We start from the raw sequence: 18,047 nt of genomic DNA on the forward strand, positions 1-18,047 counted from the left end.
ACTGTAAAATTCTTTCAACTTTACTATACATCTGAAAATTTTCATAATACAAATGTTGGGGAGGGAATTAGAATGGGACACAGGAAATGGTACTATTCTTTACTTGGTATAAAATGTCATGATCCCCAATAAGATTAAAAACCAGCTATTTTCAAGTTTAAAAAAAATTACATCAAAACTTTTATGGATTAACTTGGCTGGTTAGAGCATGGTGTTATAACATCAATGTTGAGGGTTCAGATTCCCACACCGGCCAGTCACACACACACCCCCCCCCCAAACCTCTTATGGAAAGTAATCTTGAAATGTTGAAATTACAGCTGTGGTCCAATACAAGGTAATAACTAGGTAATACAAGGTAATAACTAGGTAATAATTAAGATCTTGGTTAGAGCACAGTGTTATAACACCAAGGTCAAGGATTCAGATCCCCTTACTGGCCAGCTGCAAAAAAAATAATAATTAGGATCTACCTATTCAGATTAACATAGCAAGGAAGAACATGTGCATACTGTCCCATCTTATGCAAAATTAATTCAAACACAGTCCTTACTAGCTGTGAATTTTCATCCCTGTAGTTGGCAGCAATGTCTTGATTTTCCATAGCACCTCCTAACAATCCAGTAGAATATGTCCTCAATGGCTGGTCCGCCTCTCGGGCCCATTTGAAAAGATTCTCAACAATTCCTTCCTATAATAAAGGAAATGAAGTAGTACAATTCAGAAAAAAACTCACTTTCATAATTAAAAACATAAGCAAGATTTCACTCTCATGAAAAAAATTTTAATGAAAAACTTCAATGTTGTTCATAAGAGTAAAAAGCGCACTTCCTGAATCTGAAAGGTCATGTACTTTATTAATTTGTAAAATCTTAGCCTCATCTCTTTAAATACTGCCTTTCCTCATCTCTCTATTCTCTCTTACGAAAACTCCTTTCAGGCACATTTTGAACTTTCTAATTCTAGTCCATGTCTCAACTTCTCTCATACTTTTTTACCTCTTATTTCTAGCTTCATTACTGGTCATCCTGTCAGATCTTCCAGTTCATTAATTGTATCTTCAGCTTTGTCTAAACTTCACTCTAATTCATCTATTAAGTTTTTAAATTCAACACTGTAATTTTTATTTCTAGCAGTTCTTTGGTTCATTTTCCAAATGATTATCTTTTTCCATAAAGTCTTCAACTTTTCTTAGAGTTCTGAATCCTTCTTCTACATTTGATAGTTTTTTAACCATTTTTAAGTGTACAATTCAGTGGGACTAAACACAGCCACAATGTTGTGTAACCACTATAAATACCTATTTTCAGAACTTTTTCATTATCCCAAACAGAAACTCTGTACCTCCCATTTTCAATAATGAATAGGCCTCAAAATAAACCCACACATCTACAGCCAACTGATTTTTGAATCAGGTGCCAAAAACATACACTGAGGAAAGGACGGCCTCTTCAATAAATGGTGCTGGGAAAATTGGATATCCACATGCAAAAGAATGAAACTAGACTCCTATCTCTCACTATACACAAAAATCAACTCAAAATGGATCGAAGACCTAAATTTAAGACCCAAAACTATGAAATTCCTAGAAGAAAACGGGAAATACTACATGAAATGGGAGTGGGCAGCACTTTTTTTTGAACAAGGCACAGGCACTAAAACAAAAGTAGGCAAATGGGACAAGATCTAACTAAAAATCTTCTGCATAGCTAAGGACACAATCAACAAAGTAAAGAGACAACCTACAGAATGGGAAAAAGTGTTTGCAAACTACACATCAGACAAGAGGCTAATATCCAGAATTTATAAGGAACTCAAACCATTTAACAACAAAAAACCCCAAGTAACCCAGTTTAAAAATGGGCAAAGGACCTGAACAGACATTTCTCAAAAGAAGACGTACAAATGGCCAACAGGCACATGAAAAATGCTCAACATCGCTAATCATCAGGGAATTGCAAATTAAAACCACAATGAAATATCATCGTACTCCAGTTAGAATGGCTATTATCAAAAAGAGAGAAAATAACAAATGTTGGCAGGATGCAGAGAAAAGGGAACCCTCCTACATTGCTGGTGGGAATGTAAATTGGTACAGCCATTATAGAAAACAGTATGGAGGTTCCTCAGAGAACTAAAAATAGATCTACTTTATGACCTAGCTATCCCACTACTGGGTATATACCCAAAGGAAATGGAATCACTATTTCTTTTTTTTTTTTTTTTTTTTTGTCTTTTTCTTGACCGGCAGTCAGCCAGTGAGTGCACCGGCCATTCCTATATAGGATCCGAACCCGCAGCGGGAGCGTCGCTGTGCTCCCAGCGCCGCACTCTCCCAAGTGTGCCACGGGCTTGGCCCGGAATCACTATTTCGAAGAGACACCTGCACTCCTATGTTCATTGCAACACTATTCCCAATTGCCAAGAGGGACTGACCAGTTGGCTCAGTTGGTTAGAGTGTGGCACTGATAACATCAAGGTTCATTCCCTGTACTGGCCAGCCACCAAAAATAAACAAACAAACAAAAAGCCCACAATAACCAAGAGATGGAATCAACCTAACTGCCCATCAACAGATGAATGGATAAAAACACTGTGGCATATTTACACAATGAAATACCATTCAGCTATTAAAAAAAATAATAAAATAATATCATTTGCAGCAGTATGGATGGAACTGGAGACCATCGTGTTAAGTGAAGAAAGCCAGGCACAGAAAGACAAATACTGCATGATCTTACTCACATGTGGAATCTAAAAAAAAAAAAGTAGTTCTCACAGAAGTAGAGAGTAAAATAATGGTAACCAGAGGACAGGAGGGGCAGGGGAGGAGGGAGGGAAACTTGTAGATTAATAGGCACAAAGCTACGCTATTTACCCTAAGTGAATCAACGTATAGTATATTCATGTACTGAAACAACACATTGTACCCCGCAATATGTACAAATAAAATTTTTGAAAAAAATAGTGAATAGGACAACCAGATAAGGAAATAGAAGATTTGAACAATACTATAACCCAATTAGACCAAGACAGAATACTCCACTCAACAACAGCAGAATATACATTCATCTCAAGTACGCACAAAACATTTTCCAGAATAGACTATATGTTAGGTCACAAAATAACTCTTAATAAATTGAAAAAGATTGAAATCTTACAAAGAATATTTTCAAATAACAAGGGAATAAAACTAAAAATTAACAACACAAGAAAACTGAAAAACTGACAAATATGTGGAAATTAAACACCACTTTTGGCTGGCCAGCTAGCTCAGTTGATTAGAGCGCATTGTTATAACACCAGATCCCTGTACTAGCCAGATACCAAAACAAAACACACAAAAACACACACTCAAATAACCAATGAGTTAAAGAAGTCACGAGGGAAACTAGAAAATACCTTGAAACAAATGAAAATGAAAACACAACATAACAAAACATACAGAGGGGCTGGCCCGTGGCTCACTCGGGAGAGTGCGGTGCTGATAACACCAAGGCCCCGGGTTCAGATCCCATATAGGGATGGCCGGTTCGCTCACTGGCTGAGCGAGGTGCTGACAACACCAAGTCAAGGGTTAAGATCCCCTTACTGGTCATCTTTTAAAAAACAAACAAACAAACAAACAAAACAAAACAAAACATACAGAATGCACCAAAAGCAGTGGTTAAAAGAAAATGTATAGCTGCAAACACACAATTAAAAAGGAAGAAAGATATCAAATCAATAACCTGTCTGCCTTAATAAAATAGAAAAAAAGCAAACAAAACCCAAAGCTAGCAAAAATAAAATAGAGAATAGGAAAAAAAAAAAAAATCAATGAAAACAAAAGTTGGTTCTTTGAAAAAATGAAGAAAATTGACAAATCTTTAGCTAGACAGACCAAGGAAAAAAGAGAGGACTCAAATTACTAGAATAAGAAATGAAAGAGGGCTCATTACTATCAAATTTTAGAAATAAAAAGGATAAGAGAATACTATGAACAATTACAAGTGTACGCCAACAAATTGGATAACCTAGATAAAATGGACAAATTCCTAGAAACACACAATCTATTGAAACGGACTCATAAAGGAATAGAAAAATTGAACAGGCCTATAACTAGTAAGGAGACTGAATCACTCATCAAAAACCTCCCAAATCAGAAAAACCCAAGACCAGATGGCTTCATTGGTAAATTCTACCAAACATTTAAAGAATTAACAGCAATCTTTTTACCACTCAGACAGGGAGGGAACACTTCTTAACTCATTCTATGATGCCAGCATTACCAAAGCCAGATAGAGACTACAAGAAAAGAAAACTGTAAACCAATATCACTTATAAATATGTATGCAAAAATCCTCAACAAAATACTAGGAAAATGATTTCAGCAACGTATATATATATATATATATTTTGGCAACTGGCCAGAATGGGGATCTCAACCCTTGACCTTGGTGTTCTAACACCATGCTCTAACCAACTCAGCTAACCAGCCAGCCCTATCAGCAACATATTGATTAAGAGGATTATACACCACGACTAAGTGGGATTTATCCCAGAAATGCAAGGATGGTTCGACGTACAATAATCAATATACTACATTAATAAAATGAAGGGGAAAAAAACAACAAAAAAACACATAATCATCTCAACTGATAAAAAAAAAGAATTTGACAAATCAGCACCTTATAATGAAAAAAATAGCTTAATAAACTAGAAATAGATGGAAACTTCCTCAACATAATAAAGTCCATTTATAAAAAACCCAGAGCTAACATCATACTCAACGTGAAAGACTGAAAGCCTTTCCCTTAAAATCAAAAACAAGACAAGGATGCCCACTTTTACCACTACTATTCAAATACAGTGCTGGAAGTTCTACCCAGAGCAATTAGGCAAGAAAAAGAGATTGAATTCATGCAGACTGGAAAGGAAGAGGTAAGATTACCTGTTTGTAAGTGGCATTATCTTACATGCAGAAAACCTTAAAGATTCTACACACAAGAAAACTGTCAGAGTTAATAAATGAATTCAGCAAAGTTACAGGATGGAAAAATCAACACAAAAATCAGTTGCATTTCTATAAGCAATGAACAAACAGAAAAAGAAACATCCATTTAAAAAAAGAAAAAAAGATGACTGGTAAAGGGATCTTAACCCTTGACTTGGTGTTGTCAGCACCCCACTCTCCCAAGTGAGCTAACCAGCCATCCCTATTTAGGGATCCAAACCCGTGGCCTTGGTGTTATCAGCACCACACTCTCCCAAGTGAGCCACGGGCTGGCCCCGAAACATCCATTTTTAAAGGTACTCTCTAGTATCTTTCAGATTACTGTTCTATTTAATTCTCTTGTTTGTAATTGTTGACTCCCAATCATAAAGAAATATTTCCTGGTGTATTTCATAATTTTTTGTGAACTCACCTTTCATGAAAATTGCTTTTTCTATGAGAATCCCTTGTGGCCTGGACTGTGAAAGCTTCCCCCTCAGAGTAGTTTTACATTTGTATTTGCCAGACACTCAAGGAATATCACTGGGCTAAGACATTTTTGTTGCTGTTAACTTCTTGACTTTGGGGTTCCTGATCAAATGGCAGAAATTTCAAACATACATCCTAAATAAGGCCCAGACCCAGAGTTTCTCAGAGGGGACTTATCCACCCCTGTCTCCTTAGAGCAGAGCCTGAGAATCTTGTCAACTCTCCATGGCAGTAGGCAGGTATCTTTCTTTTCCCTTGTTTCAATATAGGTCCTTTGAGAGTCCCAGTTTTATGCAGGGGTCAGGGTGTCAGTCCCAACTCCTCAACTAAAGTTTTTCTCCTGTCCTCAATTACCACTTTAACAGTTCCCTCTTCATTTTTGGCACCTAGGGATTTCCTTTTTGAAGAACTTATTATAGTTTATCAAGAATCTGTATGTGTGTGCAACAGCAATTTACAAGTTATCCTGGTCTGTCATCTTGATAGGTCTGGGTGTCCTTCCTTCTTTCTTGAAACCATTTCTTTTCTCTCTCTTTCTGAAAAACCATATACTCATGGTTTTCTTCCTACCTCATGAGATGGGGTGAGGATTAAGTGACATGATGCAAATCAAATGCTTAGCACAGGGCTGGTACTCAATAAATAGTAGTCATCTACCTAACTGACCCCAAGGATACTTTCTTCATAAAAGATATACTTAACATTCTAGGAGAATCCTAATGTTCCGGAGTATAAAATCAAGTGTAAAGATTACACTTTGAGATTTCATTATTTCTGATTATATCTACCACACCCAACAATTTAACACCTCCAAGAGAAAAATAAAGCAGTACTCATACTTAAAAAGTAACTCTCTACAGTAAGTCTGAACTGACTGGATTATCAGCATATACTGATCAACTTAACGGTATGAAAAACCTATTATGTAAACAATATTAAACATAAAGTGACACACAATATAAGACTACACAGCCAAATAACAATAAAAATAAAACTCAAATAATAAAAATAAAATTTAAAGGATATTTCAATATCTCTGAAAATAAAAAGTGAACAACTTTTTGGGGAGGGGTAGGAGGGGGTGGCTGGCCGGTATGGGGATCTGAACCCTTGACCTTGGTGTTATCAACACCAAGCTCCAACCAAGTGAGCAAACTGGCCAGCCGTCAACAACTTTTTAAAGCAGTGCCTAAATTAATAAAATCTATTTAATAAATTGTAACCAGCTCTAAAATAAAAAAGAAATAAAACAAAAAATAGAATGCATCACACAAAGAGTAAACAGTATTCAAGAAACTTCTTTTTCATACACATGTATGGACTGAGTTGCAATGTAAAAAAAACCACCATAAATGTGTTACTATGGTTCATAAAATTTGAGAAACACTGCTCTAAAGCAATGAATCTTAATCGCTGCTTTGTGAAATACTAGTAGCCAATCTGTCTATAATGATTTGACTCATTAATTAAAGCTATGGTTAAATTTTTTTTTGAAAGAAATATTGATTCACACACACACAAAATGTTTGCATAGGATATTTTTGAAGGGTAAAGGTCATTATGTAATCCAATGGTAAGGTAACACAATGTCAAAGATGTTTGTAATCTGTTTTGTAGGATACTGAATTCAAGGCACTTTATTTCCAATCTGTTGTACAATCATCCTTGAATAAGTCACTTCTCCCAACTTAACAGAAACTAGTTATTAATTAAATAAGAAACAATAAAACTGTTCTTGCAGAAACTTTATTATTTATAATATCCCTTAAACTTACAGTGCTTCTGACCTCCAAAGGGCATTGACTTCATTCTGGATACACAATGATAAAACTATAAAGAACCAGAGATGATTTTCCTACAATGACAATCAGGAAACTTTCACAAAGCATGGTGAAATCATCTGTAATCTTCTAGAAACCTTGTGTACGCAATTATACTGCTATAAATGCTTCTTTTATCATCCTGATTTTCAAAAGAATTCAATTTGAACATTTTGACAAGGATATAGATTCTTCCAGTCTCCCACAGGGGTTACTAATTGGAGATTTTAAACTCTAGTCTGTATACAATACTGCAAATTATAATATTAATTACAACGTTATTCTCGAAATACTTTTTGTGGCACTATCATTCTGTAGCAAAAGTTAATAAGAATTTTCTTAAAAGTTAAATGAAAAATACATCCAGATCTTTTGTTTGGTTTATACACTTAACTATATAATAAGACTCCCACATTGTTTAATATCTTCAAAAATAAAGCAAGGTATGTGACATACCTAATTCACACAGCAAATTCTTAAAGCTGAGAAAAAAAAATTATATTACTTCTAAAAATAAAGGAACTAATTTTTGACAAGTAAAGCATACATGCACAGTCACTATCAAATTAACATTTTGTTCAAACAGTATTCTTATTTGAAATAATCAGTTTACTGCTTCTGCTGCCTTCAAACACATACATGAACATAAGCTCCCATCTTGCTTACAAAATGTTCCCAGCACTTAGCACAAAATACAGCACAAGGCTGGTTGGTTAGCTCACTTAGTTAGAGCATAGCCTTGTAACACCAAGGTCATGGGTTTGAATCCCCACACTGGCCAGCTGACCAAAAAAAAAAAAAATATATATATATATACAAATATAAATACACACACACACACACACACACACATATATATATATATAGCACAAAACAGGTCTCCAAATATCAGCTAAATATTAAATACCATCAAGAATAGGAGGGGTTGCTCAAAGAGTACAAAGTTCTTCATCACTAGGAAAGACAACTCATCATTCAAGAGTAAGAGTTTGGATGAGGTCATATACTCATTCTTTTTTTTTTTTTTTTTGTCTTTTTCATGACCGGTACTCAGCCAGTGAGTGCACCAGCCATTCCTATATAGGATCTGAACCCGCGCTGGGAGCGTCGCCGCGCTCCCAGCGCCACACTCTCCCGAGTGCGCCACGGGCTCGGCCCCATATACTCATTCTAGAAAATATATTTTTAAAAATACTATAGCACCTAAGTATAGCACCTAAGTAACTTGGTGTTGTCAGCACCACACTCTCCCAAGTGAGCCACGGGCTGGCACTAAAATCGCTATTTTTAAATTCTTATTGCTTGTCTGGATTTCTTAAATTTCTATGACATATATGAAGGTACTTCAAAAAGTTCAGGGAAGGGCCGACCCCGTGGCGCACTTGGTAGAGTGCTGCGCTGGGAGCGCGGCGACTCTCCCGCCGCGGGTTCGGATCCCACATAGGAATGACCAGTGCACTCACTGGCTGAGTGCTGGTCACGATAAAGACAAAAAAAAAAAAAAAGTTCAGGGAAAAACAGAATTAAAAAAATAATACAAATCTTTCCATGAACTTTTTGAAAACCCCTCATATTACTATTTGGATAAAAAAAAACTATAATAATGATTTTAACAGCAAAGACAAATCAAACAAACTGATCACCATTCAATTAAAAAGTAAAATGACTTTTATTTTCAGTACCTTTTCTTGAAAGACAACAGCCGTTTCCAGCCCTGGCATGATGTCCAGCAGGAGTCTGCAAGCTGCAGTGTTTAAAGGGGGCTCTCGACTTGTCATCACATATGCATTCACTAGCTGTAAAGAAAAAAAGGAATGCTTTTCATCTGAAATTCAACCCAGTTATGAGTTGGCTGGTTAGCTCAGTTAGTTAGAGTACTGTGTTATAACACCAAGGTCAAGGGTTCAAATCCCTTTACCAGCCAGCTGCCCCCCCCCAAAGGAAAATGGTGAAATTCAACTGTCAAATTAAGGAAGTTTAATCCTTAATATATTCCCATCGCTTTCTTCAAGGGTATGAAAGAAGACTGTACCTAACAATTACTAATTAAACCTTTAATTATTATAGTTACGATCCTGCTGAGCCATGATGATAGCATACATAATTTCTTCTGCAGCTCTAAAGCCAAATACCCCTAAAGCAACAACTTGGCAACCACAAAGCTCAATGGCTATCACAAAGAAATCACTCCCCACATTTATATACACTTTTTTAGAAGCATAAAGCAGAACAAGATAAGCCCCAGATTCCTGACCATGGTTAATGAAAAACTCGAATTTTATATTACATATACATATGTATTAATAAAACTTTCCTTTTGGCACACATCTAATATTTATTGAATCTCTACTACTAAGTGGCACTATGTTTTATACTGGGTACACAACAGAAAGTAATTATTGATATAGTCCTACCAGCAAAAGCCTCATAATCCAACAGAGGTGACAGTTGGAAAAACAGATAACAACATCATGAGTACACAATGCTACACAAGTGCCTAGGAGGCCATACGACCCTTGCAGAAGAATCAGAGGAGGCTTTAGAGAAGAAGAGATTCCAAGCCAGAAAATAAGGGCCAAGTGGAGAGTAGCTAAGAAGGAGCAGAAGGAGAGGAGGGCCAAAGGGCAAGAACTGAAGCTAGAGAGAACAAAGACCAGAGACAGATTAGGTTTTTGTACCTAACTAAGGGATTTAAATTTTATCCTGAGTGCAATGGGAAGCCACTAATGGATTTTAAGCAAGAGGGTACAATGGTCAGTTTTTGCATTTTAGAAAGATTTCTGGGCTATAAAGAGAAGAATGCATTAGAGAACAAGACAAGAGAAACCAGGTAAGAGGCTACTGCAGTAACCAAGTGAGAGATGGTAGTGGTTAAACTAAGATCTGGCAACAAGGACAGAAGGAAGTGGAAGGATTTGAAAAGTTTAATGGGAAGGGAATGAATGATAAGACCTATCATTCACTGAATAAGAGAGAGAGCTTAGAGGAGCAAAGAACACCTTCTAGCTGTCTAGACAAGGAGATTATTACTGAACTAGAGAACAAGAGAAACATATTATGGAGCAAACGGTTAGATATGTGGAATTCAAGGTGCCTGTGGGGGATATCAGATAGGAATGTCCAGGAGGCAAATGGAAGTGATCTGAAGCCAAAAAGTGACACTGGTGATACAGAAGTAAACTTGGGAGTCAGTACAATGCCGATAACAATAATAGCTAAAACTTCCTGAGCCCTCATTATGTGTCAGGCTCTGTGCTAGGCACTATTCACGCTCAAATTCACTCAAGGATTACAAAAATGTTGGGAGGTAAGTATTATTATCTCCATTTCATAGATTAGGCAAATAAGTCTTGGAGAAAATAAAGCTTGAAGAGGCTTAAGTCATTTGCCCAAAGACCAAACTGTCAGTGAACAGTGGAGGCTGGATTTAAACCCAAACATGGACCCGAAAGCCCATGCTCTCAAGCATCATGCCATTCATTTAGTCTCCAAAATGAAACCTAACAGCCACAATTTATTAACCAATTACTATGTTCAGGAGCTGTGAATGAAATATATATGTGTGTGTGTATATATATATATATATTTTCTCATTTACTCCTCACAACAGCCTTGAGTTAGAGAGAAAGCACCTTTCTACCCCTCCACATGTCCAATGCACACATTGCAGTGTCAGTGCAGAATCATGTTATATGTATCACTCTTATTTTTCCACTCAGGAATCCAAGAGGACTCCTATATTCCCTAACTCAAAATCATCTTGCACAAGAATGAGCACAGACGCCTTGGGAATCCTTCCCAATATTCGACTGAATAAAGTACACACCAAAGAGAAAACATTTTGGACACAACCAGGACTTTAGCAAGAAAGAAGCCCATGATTACTCTTATTTCAACTGAACCAATATCAAATAAAAAATCTACCCACTCTACTCCCAACTTTGCTAACGCCTTAGGAGAAAGGAAACTATTATAAATAAAAAAATGAATAAATAAAGGTACAGCATCTGCTGGTGATAATCTCTGGAGAAAAGTAAGAAGCAAACCTACTGCATTCATGAAATCATCATTCTTGAAGAGTATTCTCAGCAAGTGGCCCAGCATACACTCTGGATCAGCTCGACCTACCAAAAGAAGAGAGGAGGAACAAACAAAGGAATAAGTAAGTCATCCCAGTCAAGCAATTTAGACCTCTGGAAAGGCACCTGGGTTGTTATAAGTACTAATAAAATGGCAGCAAAAATAAACAGAAAGAAAGATTCCTGTGATGAATTAGATTTCATAAGAAACATTCTTTAAAATTAAAAGTGACAATATAAAAACTTGAGACAATGCTAACTCTCCTATCTCCCAAAATATTGCCTACACAGCAATGCTGAATTAAATAAACGAGGAGTGAATCTAGACCAGCATCACCAAGGGTATATGAGGTCTACAAAAGAATCATAAAGGAGCCAAAGTGATAGAAAACCCCTGACTTCCCAGCCACAGAAAGGTAGGAAGCATGTTTCTTTAGATGGATGGCCTGGAGAAAATGGGCTCCTTCAACTACAATGACAACCAGAGCAGAGGTAATGCACCCTCAAACCTTTAAGGACACCCTAGGTGGGGTGGAGGAGTGAATCCCACTAAACAATCACCAACTCTAAAGAAACAAGTAAACTTGGCTGTCTTAACTTAGTAGCTCCTGAAGAAAGGAGGCCAGGAATCTAGGATTTACTCAATGCACAGCCTAAAGGTAAAAGAAACAGCTAATGACTGGGAGAATTACTGGTTTGTTTTTAAAACAGATACCACCTATCTTATTTAATTTCCTTTCCAAGTATTAAGCAACTTTAAAGAATACAATGTAGGATGAAAACAAGAGTGAGCTACTGATAACAAAGTTTTTAGCAAGTTGTAATTAGTATCCCAAAGTAATTCACACACAAAAAAAGAGAATGGTAGCAAAAACAAACAGGAGCCTTAGAGTATCTAACTTTTGCTTTATAAATGATGAAACTGAGATCCTTACTTTTATTAAAAGAAATTATGCCAATGACAAATATTGTTTAACATTAAGAGGTAGGGAGAAAAATCCGTTTTTAAGTTTCTATTGAAAAAAAGTCCTATCATTCTGTCTTTTCCTTTTTCCTCTTTATCATTTCATCCTTTCCAAGGCAATGATACTAAGCATGATCATCTCTCTTCTAATTCTTTTCATAATCCCATGCATTAACTTAAGTTTTGACTTCATGTTCACCTTTGTACTACACTTCATACTCCAACTGCCTTACTGAAGATGTGGGCTAAATAGTGAATATTCCTCTGAAATCACAAGTAAGGATGTCTAGGACAAGAGCAGCAGGTAACATCACACAAACAACTAGACCCTCAATTTGACCTGCCTAGCTTACTTACACTTGAGAACAAAACTATGAGAAATAGAAATAAACTCCAGAACATTCAGGTGGATATACAACATTCCTATTTTTGTAACTCCCACTCATTCATACTAACTTGCTACACAGAAAATTTCGGACTCCTCTCCACAAAGGACTGCTCTGGCTATAGAATTTATATGCAGTGTGGGCCCATACATGACTTAAGCTTTGACCACTGGTTACATACGTTGGGGAAAACATTAAATGGCAAAGTCTCAAGCCCCACATAATTCTGTATTACAGCAAATTCCAATGTCAAAGCAGGCGGGGTTGTCATGGCTCTAATTTAATTAACCCAAAATAAAACCAAATTAACAGGAGACAGCATACTTTAGCTTATACTTTATTATTCATGTTTCCAAGTATCTACTTCCTAACCAAAAGCAAGGCACTGATTCTCAACTATATTTCCCAATCAGGAAAAGGACAGTTATTGTTAGAAAGATGAAGGCACAGAGGAAAACAGCTTTTGGTTTAAAGAAGAAAGGGAGAACGTTTTTCTCTCAAGTCTTTGTATTCATACCAAGTGAGTTAACTAAGGTATATACGTAATTAATTGAGCTTCTTTAAATTAGTTATGTTCCATTTGATCTGTAAATATCACAAATATTCAATTTTTCCTCACTGCCCCCACCTTGAACAATATTTTAATAAATAAAAGGTCTTAAAACTTGCCACAGAAAATGCTATTTTAACAGGAAAATATTCCTATTAGCAATTTTCTTTTGTTCTTTTGTAAGAAAGACCTAAGTGTAAAAGAACACGTCTTACCAGGATGTCGATCATCAAATGGGTCTGGATCTCCTTTACGATACTCTTCAGTTTCTTTTTCAATCAATTCAGACATCCTAGCACAAAGGGAAGAAGGGGTCAACTCCAGACAAGTGTACAAAAATGCACCACCATCTACAACTGTCAATTCAACAGTCAAGGTGCAAAAAAAAAAAAAAGAAAAAAGCTTTTTAAAAAAGTGCTTTTTTCTGATGAACATAGAGATCTAAACAATTACCACTCCTAAACTTAAAAACTTTCCCTGCCTCGAAAAACAGCACTACCATTGACCTCAAAAGCCAAAAACCTAGGACTCATCATTACAATCTTCCTTTTCTCCTCATCTCCCACACTTTCTGTTAGCTCTACCTATTCCAATCACTTCTCTAAATCCTGACCACTCCTATCCTTATCCCGACCACCAAAATCAACTACCTAGATCATTTCCAATAGCTTTTTCACTGGTTTCCTTGCTTCCTGCTTGACCTGACACAATTCATTCTCCAATTTCCAATGACTTACCCCAATACCCTGAATTAAACTCAAGTACCATAGTATGGCCTACAATTACCTGGCTTCTGCCAGTTTTCTGACAACTTCTTCCACTCCTCCACCTCTCCTTTGTTAAGCTTCAGTCATGCTTCTCTGCTCTTCAAAGAGTCCAAATTTATTTCTACTTCAGAGCCTTTCTGTATGCTGTTACTTCAGCCTATAACATTGTTCCACACATCTAAGCCTCCATCCCTACCCCAAGCAACCATTCATCTGCTTTCTTTCACTACAGATTAGTTTTGCCTACTCCAGAATATATCCTTTATGTCTGGCTTCTTCCACCTAGCATGTTTTGAAAGTCATGCATGTTTTTGTATGTATCAATAGTTCCTTTTGCGCCGGCCCCGTGGCTCACTTGGGAGAGCGCTGGTAGCGCCGAGGCCACGGGTTCGGATCCTATATAGGGATGGCCGGTGCGCTCACTGGCTGAGCTTGGTGCGGTTGACACTGTGCGGAAGGTTGCAGTCAAAAAAAAAAAGTTCCTTTTTATTCATGCATTCTTTATGAAACAAGAAAAGTTACTTTTTGAGTGTCCTAAGCAAGACCAACATTCTAATCTATGACAATCAAAAGCAAGGCTATCACACTCTCCAGTATCTAACACGCTCTGTCTTAGGTCAGACTCTCCTATATTTTTTACTTCCACAAAACCTTATTTCCTAGTCTTAAGGGATAAACTCTCTGTAAAAAGTCTTCGCCCACTCTGATCAAGCCTCAAAAGTATTTCTGCTCTTTCTTACTTTCCCTCTACACTCTGAAAATTCTCTTTCCCACAAAGGAGCAATCACACAAAACATACTTAGAATTACATATAAGATCTACTAGTATCCTCAACTGAAACTTAGCAATATAGCACAGAAGTTTGGATTCTGGAACCAGATTGCCAGGATTCAAGTCAGACCTCTTCCACTGTATGTGACTGATCAAGTTACTTAATCTCTTTGTGCCTCATCTGCAAAATGAGGATAACAGTCCCTACCTTACAGAGATTCTCTGGGGTTTAAGTTAATTAGAACCAAGTCTAACATGTGAGAACTATTTAGGGGTTAATTGTTATTAAGAAAACTGGGAGTCAAAAACAAATAGGGAAAATTATTTGGGGTGGATATTGACTGGGATGGGGCAGAAGGGAGCTTTCTGAAGGTGGTACTCAAGTTCCATTAACTTGATCTGGGTGATGGTTTTATAAGAAAAGAATCCGCCAAGCAGTGTATATACTTATTTACAGTATATATTACATCTCAATAAAAAAAAAAAACAAAAACCAACAACTAGATTAAGCTCAGACCTTGGTCCAAAGCCAGTCCCTTTCAACAGAACCAATTCAAGAGCTAATAAAATGTCAATTAAAGTTACAAACTGTCATATATTGTTCTTAGGAAAATTGTCAAAAGATCATAAAAATAGGCCAATAAAAGCATAAGCAGGACTGAAATTCATTTGCTCCTCATGGAATATACCAAAACCCCAAAACTGGCAGTGAGTTGAGAAAGAAAAAAGAACAAAAACAAAAACCTGAAGGTACTTCAGAAAATGTCCAGTGAACTAACAGACCCACAATTTGGAGGATGGGGGCAGGTGCCCCTTTCTAAAATAAAGCAAGCTATTCTTTGAATCCATCCTGTATCCTAAAGTACCTGCCTAACTGTGGAGATCTTTTTAAGATCTTGCTCCATACAATTTTATTTTCTACTTCTGCCTTACATTCACCTTCCATTCTAGTGGGGCCCATTTCCTTGCTGCCATAAAAATGTGTCATATATCCTCCTCCCGTGCCCCCCCATGTCTTTTCAGCCACATTTTTCAGTTTTCCTAGAAAGCCATGTATCCCTCCTTTTCATCAAGCTGTAATTTACCATCTTTCAAGTCCCTCTTCCAAAGAATTTTTACCACGTCCTATACTAGAAAGCTCATTGGAATTGGAGTCAAAACCCAGGATTTTAACTTCAGCTTTCTACTGCCTAACTATGCAGTCTTTTGCAAGGAGCTTTCAGGATGGCTGTCTTTTAATAAGGTAGCTCTCAGTGATACTTTTAGTGACAAATGAGAAAGTTGAGGTTCAGAGAAGTGCCTCTTACAGTATTTGAGTGAATAAAAGAAATTGACTCATTCAGGTCCTTTCTGTTCTCATAATCCTTCCAATATTTACAAACCATACTGTGTGACTTAACCCTTCATTATATACTATTTTGTACTGCTCTGTGTTGTTTTTTTATCTGTTAGTCTTCACTGCTTACCAGGTGGTTATCTCCTTGAGGACAGTGCCCCTCTATTTTAGATTTTTGCATTGCTGAATATCCTAGCATACATAAGTTGAAGGTCAAATATGATGATAATTGTGAAATAACCTTACAAACACAACATTAAATATTTTTAGTATAAGTGTTCAAAAAGTAAATTAATTCACATTATCATCCCCATTAATAACTCTCTCCTTTCACAGTTACATCAATAATACACATGATGAGCTGCCAGGTTAGCTCAACTGGGAGAGCTGGCGTTGATAACACCAAGGTCAAGGGCTTGGATCCCCTTAGCGGCCACCACCAAAAAAAAAAATAATAATACACATATTAATGGCCAATATTTAGATTCTTAAATTTCACAATGGCTGCATTTTAAGCATCTTGTTTAATAGTTTCAGTGTTTAATCATTCTTAATAGTTATTAATCTCCAATGCCTCCATTAATTAAAATCTAGTTTATAGTCAGCAATAATCCTTTCCCTTGGGGAAAAAACCTATATTTTCACATGTTCCCCCCATCCTCACGTATCTACAGCAATTAGGAACAAAGCATTTATCCCTGTTTAAACTTTCATAAGATCCTTTCTCCATAAAGAATAACAGATCACTGTGTAACAAAAAGTTTTTTTTCACAGATGTGATATCAAATATTAAGATGTTAAAGATCCTCATGTTCCAGTGACCTTCTCCTTAGAAAAACCCATGCACATCCCTCCCGAGCTCTTACTTTTCATTTTCTCTCAACACATTCATTCAATAAAATTATGTACCACATAGTTACTATGTACCAGGAAGTGCACAAGTCATTGTTTGTGGAGATACCAATAAAAAGACATAGTCCTGCCTTCAAGAAGCTTACAACTTAGTGAGGAGACACATGCAAAAAAACAATCATAGTGCAATGTGGTAAGAGTTATTATGGGGGATTTTATAATAATATACGAATGATAGGAGTATTTAAATAAATAAATAAAGGGGATGCTCAAACCTACCTAGTGAAGTCAAAGTCAGGGACAATTTTACAGACATAATTCTTGAACCACTTCTAACAAGGACTGAAGTCTGCCAAGCAGACATACCAACAAAAGGCATTTCAGGCCAAAAACAAAAGTGTAAAGGCACACAAACTTTAGAAAATATGGTACTATTCCTTACAGAAGATTACTAATACTACGAGGCAGAAAAAAAGGTAGGAACCAAATTGTAAATGGCCTCATAGGCTACACTAAAAGGTTTACATTTTATTTTGTAGAAAAAAGTGAGCCAGAGAAGAACTATGAGCAGAGATATAACAATCAGATTTGTGTATGATAAAGATGACTAAAAGGATGTGTTAGAAGAAGGTAAACTGGAGACAGGGTGATAAGGCACACACACTGCCTAATGTGTCAGTCAAGCCATGATCAATGCCTAATGAAGGAAGTGGTAGTGGTGATAGAAAAGAGGGAAAGGGGGAAGTAGAAATCCCCAGGACGTGGTGACTGAGACTGTGTTGGTAGAGAAATACACTGGAGAGAATGTTTTTAAGTTTAAAACCAACTAGTTTTAACCATTTAGTTTAAAATCAAGGCAGGGAGTACAAAAAGCATAAGTTGTAGAGGAGAAGGGAGATGGAGGTGGAGATGAGGATGATAAGCTCTATTTTGGACATGGTATGTTTCAGGTGTCTGTAGAAGAACCATGTAAAGATATACACACCAAGGTAAGCTGAGAAATGAGTCTGAAATTTTTAAAAAGAAGGGTCTGAGGTAGAAATAAAGATTTGAAAGTT

General features: G+C 36.7%; 1 protein-coding gene across 2 annotated transcripts in view; it reads right to left on the reverse strand.

Moving 5' to 3' along the window:
- DCAF1 (DDB1 and CUL4 associated factor 1) overlaps positions 1–18,047 on the reverse strand; it is a 65,537-nt gene that overhangs the window by 38,178 nt on the left and 9,312 nt on the right. The window contains exons 3-6 of one of the 2 annotated variants that reach the window (XM_063114529.1): positions 13,479–13,555; positions 11,335–11,408; positions 8,967–9,080; positions 554–691 (exon numbers count right to left, since the gene is read on the reverse strand). In XM_063114529.1, the coding sequence (XP_062970599.1) occupies positions 554–691; positions 8,967–9,080; positions 11,335–11,408; positions 13,479–13,555 (403 nt within the window). The remainder of the gene's footprint in view (positions 1–553; positions 692–8,966; positions 9,081–11,334; positions 11,409–13,478; positions 13,556–18,047) is intronic. The other variant, XM_063114530.1, reaches the window with a different exon arrangement.

The sequence above is a fragment of the Cynocephalus volans genome, chromosome 11 (genome assembly GCF_027409185.1).
Source record: "Cynocephalus volans isolate mCynVol1 chromosome 11, mCynVol1.pri, whole genome shotgun sequence".
Lineage (NCBI taxonomy): Eukaryota > Metazoa > Chordata > Mammalia > Dermoptera > Cynocephalidae > Cynocephalus > Cynocephalus volans.